This window comes from Lupinus angustifolius, chromosome LG19, assembly GCF_001865875.1.
Source record: "Lupinus angustifolius cultivar Tanjil chromosome LG19, LupAngTanjil_v1.0, whole genome shotgun sequence".
Taxonomy (NCBI): domain Eukaryota; kingdom Viridiplantae; phylum Streptophyta; class Magnoliopsida; order Fabales; family Fabaceae; genus Lupinus; species Lupinus angustifolius.
Window position 1 is genome coordinate 13,401,155 of NC_032027.1, and position 9,637 is coordinate 13,410,791.

The window sequence follows — 9,637 nt, forward strand, 5'->3', positions numbered from 1 at the left end:
TTCATGTTACTCATCTGCCCTTAGTTACATTGCATTAGCTTATAATCTAAATAAGGATTGTGTTCTTCATAATTTTTATTTTATTACTACGTACGTAGTTGATAACCAAGATATTATCCTCATACATTTCTGGAGTCACCACTTACATATTTTGTTTTCCAATGAATATGAGATCATGCAAGCATTAAAGAGTATAATTTTTGTTTTGATAGCATTTCTAACAATTAAGATGCTTGATAAAATAACCTGTTCAACATCATAGATTAAATGATGACTCAATTATTTTTTCCAAGTCAATGTTATTTACCTAATTATAATAATAGTCAATGTAATTAGAAAGAAAATACAAAATACACTACTTCCTTTGTTATTTGTTTCATTCATATGCATTGTTGAAAGTTGAAAATAATTAACTAGATTATTTTGTTTTTATCATTAAACTTCTACGTAAAAGTGATTACATTCAAGCTTAAAAGAGAAATTTTATTATAATGCGATGAGATGGACATATAAATTATTTTAGTGGAAAGAACAATGTGTTGTATCAATTGTTGGGAAAACATGACTTTCACAAGTTAGGTGAAAGTAGAGGCCCATATATCTTCAAATATTCCACAAATGTTTTAGTGAATCTGTCGATTAATTGTTATTTATATTTTTTAAACTGAAGTGTATTGTATTACTTTTGCAGGCTTTTACCATTGTAAAGTTGTAATGGATGAGCGCAAAGGATATCGAAACACAACATTAGATCAAGTATAAAAAATTGAAAGTAGTCCTTTGTCTACTTAAATTGTTATTTTCTAGATAAGAGACATGCACATTTAAAGTTGAAATGGTGTGTTCACTTGGTTTTTGAATGTCTTTTCCATTCTAATAAAGTATTATGTGGAATAGAGGTAACATTTTTACCTACCTTTCTAACTTTTTTTTCAAGTTTGTTGTTGATAATCATATTCATTAAAGCTTATTCTAACTAAGGACTGAAAACACTTTCGATTGGTGCACAATAGATATCATTGTATTATTATTCAAGATGTGAAATAGAAGTAACTTTGGAGAGTGAGTTGCAATAAATTGTCTACGCAATTAAAGGAATATTTATAAATCAAGCAAGTAATAACTAAAATCCAGAAGTTGTATATGTCTTCTTTAATTGTTCGCTATAGTAAGTACACATGTTAACACGTCTTATGCTAACGAAAATATAACATAACGGAAATACCACTAACATTTATCATTACTATAATGTCATTCTCACTCACTAAAAAATTCATATTTGCTATTTTCATCAATTGTTTAGTTTTAACTTAAGCGTATTCAATTTTTGCAACTTCTTACATGTATATGTTTATTAGTATTTATAATTAGGAGATGAAGAAATGTGACACATTTCCATAGATGATTATAATCTTAAGTTAAAGAACAAAAATATATTTAGAAACAATAGGAGATTTATGCAACATCAATGACAGGAAAAATCACAGGATTTAACTTTGCAGATGGAAATATTTTGAATTAGTGAGAAAATTATTATTATGATAAATGTTAGCAGTCTTTTCTTTGTATTGAATTTGCTTTGCTACTAATTTTATATTCTGAACTTCGTTGGTTAAGTTCACAACATGATTGTGTGACTTAATTGTAGTGATATAAATAAGTTCTTCAAATATAAACTAAAATCAAACTTTTCTTCTTTAAGAATTCAAGTGGTGTTTATAACATGTAAATATTGAGAACTTAGTACTAAGTAATGAGAATGTGGGTTCACACACACGACAGTGTCTGCCAACACGCTAAGTAATTAATTAATTTGTGCAATCATTATTACAGAATGTAATAATGCAGTTGGAAAACATTTCATGACAATCTTACAAATTATATTCTAAACCTGATAACTTTATTTTACTGATTTCAACCTTACATATTAGGTAAATTTATTTTATATTCTGAACTTTGTTGTTTTTCTTAAGTTTAGAACATGATTGCGTGACTTTATTTGATTTTATTGTAGTGACATGAATAAGTTCTTCAAATACAAATTATAATCCAACTTTTTCTTCTTTAAGAATTCAAGTAGTGTTTATAACATGTAAATATTGAAAACTTAAGCATCAAGCAATAGAAATGCGGATTGACACACATGAGAGTGTCTATCAACACATTACATAATTACTTAATTTTTGCTTTATGTAGTTGAAAAATATTTTATGACAACCCTACACATTACGTTCTAAACCTCATAAAATTTATTTCACTGACTTCGCCCTAATCATAAACTTCACCTACAAAAATAATTGCGAGTCACTCAATTATGTGAATGTTCAATTTAAAAAAATTAATAATTACACAAATCGAATAAACTCAACTACAAATTACAATATTTTGTACAAAATACTATATTTGACATTTATAACATACAAAATACACATTGCGAACAATAGGAAAGCGGGTTGGCAGACACGGTAGTGCCTGTCAACACGCTAGTGAATATAATATTTAAATCAACACGCTAGTCCTAATAATGACAATGGTCATGTAGAAAAAATTATACAATTTTTTTAATCTCACACAATATTTTGACAAAATATGACATTCTATGAAATCAAACCTATATTGTATAATAATCAATATCTCTTTATTAATTTTAGTCACCACAAAATACATCAGTAATTATAAGGAGTGATTTTACAATCAAATTATATATACAAATTTATAAATTTATAAATGATAAATTTATTCTAGAAAATATATAATTAATTAAGTATAAATTACACTGACCCCACCCTAGTGTAGAGAAACCATATTGATATAACATAATAAAATGATACCAAATTCAACCCCATTTTTATCAATTAAGGAAGTATGATGTATATCAGACTTTTCTTAATTAAATTTAATATTATAATTTTTTATTTTCACAAATAAAAGTTATATAGCTTTAAAAAATAAATATTATAAGTTTTATTATGAATGAAAATTGTAAATTTCATTCCAGAGATAATATAATTATTTTTGAAACATAAATTATGAGAGAGATAATATTGTACAAAATTGTCCAATAGATATAAATATTATTGTTAAACTTTTTTTTTATTTCTCATAGGTATCCTCACACTAGAGGCAATACTGTCCAAACTGGGAACATATACAGGTATGTGAGGCTAACTCTCCTAGCGGTTATTTTTTCCATCCATAAGACTCGAACTCAAGACTTTACTGAAAGGGAACCAAACATATACCACATGAATATATTAATATAGATATTTCATAAAAAAATCATAAATTTTAAGAAAAAAACAACTATTATATTAAAAAATGTACTATCATTTTAAATATTGAGTAAAAATACATTATAAATTTAAATAAATAAAAAATTATCAATTTAAAGAATTAAATACCTTAGGTAGTCTAGAGGTATCTATTTAATTTTTTTTAAAGTTCAACCTATTTAAAAGTCTATATAATGTAAGATTTTTAAATGATCTAACATGCATATATTTAACTAGGCTAATATGTATGTTTTTAAATAGGTTCATCTAATACTAATAACTAAATAATATTCTTTTATTAAAATTTCATATATAATAAATATTAGTATATTAAAATAGCAAAATATAATTATTAATATATGATGTAATTAGCTCGGTTGGCCTATTAGGCTTAGATTGGATACTCAATTAGTTGGAGTTGCTCATTTGATTAGCTATGAACCAAAGTCAACATAGATTGATTCGATTTGGTTATTTTGCGAATAAAACTGGTAATTTGGTCTATCTAACAAGTTTGGTTAGTTGAATCAATTATTATATTTTAAAATAACATCAAAATGATATATTGTGAGGAAAAAAAGTTTTTGCTTTCAAATTATTTGTGTTTATTTTTATCATTATTGGGACTTTGTTTGTCATTTTTTAAACTTATTGTAACAAAATAGGTTTAAACTTATTTATCTATTTTCGTTGCACTCAAATTGTAAAAACTATGTTATTTGACGATGTCTTCAACATGTTCAGTAACTTTTTTTATCGTAAAAACAATTGTTGGTTATTTAATTAGTATTTGTTTAATCACAATATTTTTAAAATTGAAGTATAAAATTATTAAATAATAAAGTTAGATATCATTATAAAACTAATAATTTTTTAAGGTATATCAATTTAACTAGTTTAACTAATAGTGACAGAACTTGACATAAAGTTTAGGAAGGGCTACAATGTTTAATTACAATTTTTAATTAACATAACTAAAGTGTGAAAATTATATATTAATTCTAAATAACAATAATTAACAATTAAAGAAATTAAAGAAAAATGTACATTCATTTAAAGTGTTGTTCTTCGTTCTTTTAAATACTTAAACTCGTCGATAATTGAAATGTAAGTAAAATATTCAACTATTTTAGTTGTCTATAAGAAATTCATCTTTTATCTTACTACATGATTTTGTTTGGTTGTTTTGGTTGCTGAAACTAATATCTCTATAGTATGCATTCACTTTCCTCATATAACTCAATCAATCATATAATATGTATTCACTTTTGCTGTATTGTCAAAGTTTTACTTAATTCAGAGACTAATAAGAGTTTTTCAAACATGAGTGCCTACTGATATTAACAATAAAATGTTGAAATTGTCATATTAATTAATTTTCTCTTCTGAGTAAAATCAATATGATAAAAAATTTGCACAAAAATACATGTTATCAATATTAAATTATTTATAAAAATTCATACGATCTTAGGAATATTGTAGCAAAGTCTGAAAAGGACAATTTATAATATCATAATCTATTTTTTATGTGTAAAATTATTATAAAATAATAGTATTATAAATAATATCAACATTGAGACTTATAAGACAACTCAATTTATTATCTGTAACTTTTAGAGGGACCACACAAATTACATAAAGTAAAAAAAAATTAAAAAAAGTAATATAATAAATTTTAAAAAAAAATTCGAGGGGGGAGGGGGCAGTTGCCCCCACTTGTCCTCACCATTTTCTACCTTGTTAACTAATGACTTACTAATTTCATTATTGACCTAATAGTTGATGAGTTGATAACTAATTTAAGTGTAATAATAATGATTAAGTGATATAAAATTTTATATAGCTTGGTGTAATTTTATATAACGAAGAAGTACAACAAATTTTAACTATAAAAATATTATATTATGAAAGAAAGATTTGAGAGTGTGCATGTGCACATTAAGGGAGATGAGTGCCTTTGTCCTTGGACATGGCATATTGTAGGTTAGATAATAGGCCTATTCTAAGCAAATGAGACTCCTCTCTAGTAATGAAGAGATAAGTGAAGTAAAAAATCAAAGAAAATGTGATATACTTTTACATTTATACCCTTATGTTTATCACGATAAGACAAATTTATCCTTCAAACTAAAGAGAAAAATTGCACTTGCCTCTCCATTAATGGGGAGGAGCCTAACCCATTCTAGGCGGTATGATATATTTCCATCGTAATTATAATTGTGAGTTTGTGAATGCAAATTGTAAGCTCGTAATTTGTAGCTGTCGACTTTTAGCTTATAGTAATAAATGTATTATTAGTTATAAAAGGAAGTATGATTTGTTAAATAACTAAAAATAACATATGATATTTATTTGTTTAATTGTTTATTAATTAATTTATAATTATTAATTGGAATAGTTAAATACATAGATATTTAAATAAAAATAGCTATTGTATTTTCTAACTATTTCTATTAATAATTAAATACTAGAAATTAGTAAAATTATTAGTAACTATTTCTTTTCATAATTATATACTTCTTCATTTTTTTTACAATTAATTTATAATTGTTTGTAGATATTTTAGTGTGATATAATTAATGTAATTTGTTAGATTTAAAAAGGATAAAACCTACCGATTAGCTTAGCACTAAAATTGAACTTTCAATTTATTCTTAATTTAATGTCGTATTTATTTTGATTGTTGGATGTGATTTTTTATATAACTAAGGGTATTTTCTCGTAAGTAATGAACTAATTCTTTCCAGGATACGTGATTATCCCTTTAAATGAATTTGCTTACTAGCATTTAATATTTTAGTCTATGTGATGATCTAATATAATCTTATATTAATAGACCAACGTTTTGTTCCTATTTTTGGATATTATTAAACAATCAAAATCAGGTTCTCCATAGTAAAGAATAGAGATGCCAATTGGGGTATTCCCCACTCTCATTGATGCTTCTAATATTATTTTTCATCCCACGGGTCCTGTGAATTTTCATAAAATTTCATAAAAAGTTTAAAATCCAATTAAAAGAAGAACAATATTATAAAATTTAGCAACTCTTAACTCTTAGTTATAATCTTTATACATATTCTAGAGGATCCGCTTACTCTAAGAGTATATTTTTTAAACTTATTCTTCATCTTAGTCATCAATTTAATAGAAATCCAATAGTTTGAATTATCGAGTAGATCTAAACCATTAGATGTCCATAAAATTGATAACTAAAATAATGAGTCAGTTTAAAAAACTTACTCTTAGAATAAGTGAATCTCCACTATTCCCGATAAGCACGAGTGGAGGGAAATTATCATGTTAAGTTAATATTCTCTTCATCCCAAGGAGATGACAAAATTTTGACAAAAGTTAAAAGGAAAAAACATGCTTTCCATGATTTGTCTACCAAGTCGATCATCAGTCTAATATTTTAATACACTTTTAATGATTACACAATAATACCATAATATGCAATTTTCATTCATTTGTATTTTTTATTGTAACTTTAATTTGAGACAATTTTTTTTTGTAATTTTGTACAAATTTTTTGGGCAGATGAAACCAGTGATGTGAGAACGGGACTATATTGGACGGTCTGAAAGGTTTGACTGCTAACCGGACTTGAAAACGGTTTTGGTTTACCGTCTTAACTAGGTGAGAGTTGGACCGCTTTAAACCGGAGAAATTCCGGTCCGACCGTATTAAACCCGGTTAAAACAGATTAATCCGGGAAGTGAACTGGACGGTTCACTTAAAAATTAAAAAAAATGGAACATTTTTGTGTAATGTTTTGTTTCAGTTCAGTACAAAAAAAGATAACAGGACGTTACTTCAATGTAATTATACGTGATTATTAATTATATAAAATTTTACATTTTTATCTAATTATATATCCATAGATAAAAAGTATTAATTATGTATAAAATCAGCTGGTCAGACCAAACAGTTTAATTGGTTAAACATGTTAAACTTAATATGAGACCTCTTCCAGTTTGACGTCCAGTTCGGGTTTAACAACATTGGATGAAATAATTAAAAACTCAAATAACATACATGTTCAAAATCAAATAACCATAAAACATCAAGATCAATACACCAAATTTGATTCCTTTAATTAATGCAATAACATTGTTTAAATAAGAAATTAAAAAAAGATTAATTTGATCCTTCCTAGCTACCACTTTCGGTTTTTCAAGTAACAAATTGTTACCACGGCATATACCATCAATTATGATTGGCCAAAAAAATAATTGATTATTAATTTTTTAGCTTAAATGATTTTTCAACCAATAACAAACTAGTGGTACATATAGTATTTTATGGGACAACAGATATTATTCCTTCTTACACAGAAAATTTAAGGACCAAAGTAAGTCTATACCCTAGAAATAAAATATTTGCATGGTTTGCTTGAAAACTTATATCTGGGCTTCTTTGGCAACTGATTAAGACAATGAACACCTAATGATATAAAATTGTGCATCTAAACATGCAAACCTTTATGGGCTACTTAGGTACGTTCATTCATTACCCTAATACTATCTTATTTCATGTATCGAGCCAATTATATATTTCTACTTGAATAAAAGTAGTTTTTTTAAAACAAAAAATAACATTTTGATTGGTCTGAGATAGAGAATAAAACACCATTGGAGACATGTGATCTTTGTCCCTATTTATCTTGATGTAATCAAGACTGAGAAGAGACAAGAAAACCTGGTTGTGGATCCAAACATGTAAAACTCAATTTTTAATGACAAATATATTAATGAAATGATACCAATTTCATCCTCCAAATCCTCTCATCATTGTTAAAATTACTAGTCTCAGACATGACTAAAAATAAATAAAACAATGGGAAAAAAAGAAGCAAGTAAAAACTGAAGGATATTTCGACAAAAAATAATAACAGCAACTATTAAGGATTAAACTATTGCCATTCCTTCCTGATATCAAAAGTGTAGTTGATCTCCAAGTAGCACTTGTTGTCATCATCAACAAACTGAAACACAAGATACCAAAATAAATCAAAGTGTAGTTTTTACTAGAATTAATTACTTGTATAAAACAAAAAAGTTATTCGGAAATTTGAATTTCGAATAGCAAGTGATTAGGAAATTTGAATTTCGAATAGTAAGATTTTGAAGGTATGCACATGAACTCCAGCAAGAAATTTATTATAACATTTATTATTGGGCTGAGATGCAAAAGAGGCATTAATTCATGTTCACTTGATTTTGAAACAAGTCATATAATATCACTGTGGAAGCAGATAAGAGTTTATTTAGTAATGTTGTCTTATCCTATCTGAATTTAACTTTGATGCAGTATAAATGTAAAAGTATTACACTTTCACCGTTGCACCTAATATTAGATATGTTGCATTGTCCAATTCATTAAATGATGTGCTAACATGAGATTAGAATACACTATAGAAGGATTTCATATTCATAGTGTACCAAAATCAAAATCTATGTTGCTAGTGATTAGAACTAGTAGAAGTAGCTAATCATTACAGTATTTTTAACCATTTTGCTAACCATTGCTCATTATTAGAACTAGCGGAAGTAACACTAAAATTCTAGGTAAAACTGTATTTTAAATATAAAGTTTATAGTAAATAGTACCCTTGTTGGAAGGAGCAGTCACACAGATCGAAAGAAATTAGTTCCTTACTCATGAGGCCAGAGAATATCCTTGATTATACCCAAAAAAATGCACAAAAGCTATAAATGCTAGACCTTTTCTTAACTCTAGTAATCATGTTTTTAGTGTTAAGGCAGAACATTATATGTTAAAATTACCTTACTTCTAGCTGAATATGTTCCTCTAGCAAACATCCCAGATGGTGTTACCTCTTCAGGCATCTCATGAGTGTAAGGCTCTGCTTGAGGACTGAATGTTCCAATCATTTCTTTACTGCTATCAACTGTATTAAGGTTCAACAATGAGATAAGTTTTATAGACAAATTATGTATCTTTTGGGCACAATTTATTTGAGAGGAAATTAACAGAACTCACCCTTGATACCAGTTTTCCACACATTGTGACTGTATTTGAGACCGGAAACAATGTTGTTGCTCACCTGGAATGTGAACATCAGCCTGTAACGGCTACCTTCTTTCAAAGTAAACCACAGGCCCTTGGGATTTCCTCCCTCCGGTATCGGAAGGAAAATATCATCTCTACCAGCAGATTTGATTGCAAGGCTCAGGATCTTCACTTCTGGCTCCAGTGTTTCTAAATTATTAAAAAAAAAGAGAAATTATGCCAGTGTCTGGTCAAAAGTTCCAAAGCAAAAGGATTTTCATGAGGGTATAGAACAAAGGGACCAGTGGACCACATCTATGTGATTTTTTATAGGCAAATTGTTTGATTTG

General features: G+C 26.9%; 1 protein-coding gene across 1 annotated transcript in view; it reads right to left on the reverse strand.

The window, feature by feature from the left end:
- LOC109333711 (rho GDP-dissociation inhibitor 1-like) overlaps window positions 8,023-9,637 on the reverse strand; it is a 2,592-nt gene continuing 977 nt past the window's right edge. The window contains exons 3-5 of the mRNA XM_019569265.1: window positions 9,279-9,497; window positions 9,062-9,186; window positions 8,023-8,259 (exon numbers count right to left, since the gene is read on the reverse strand). Of these exons, the coding sequence (XP_019424810.1) occupies window positions 8,188-8,259; window positions 9,062-9,186; window positions 9,279-9,497 (416 nt within the window). The 3' untranslated portion in view covers window positions 8,023-8,187. The remainder of the gene's footprint in view (window positions 8,260-9,061; window positions 9,187-9,278; window positions 9,498-9,637) is intronic.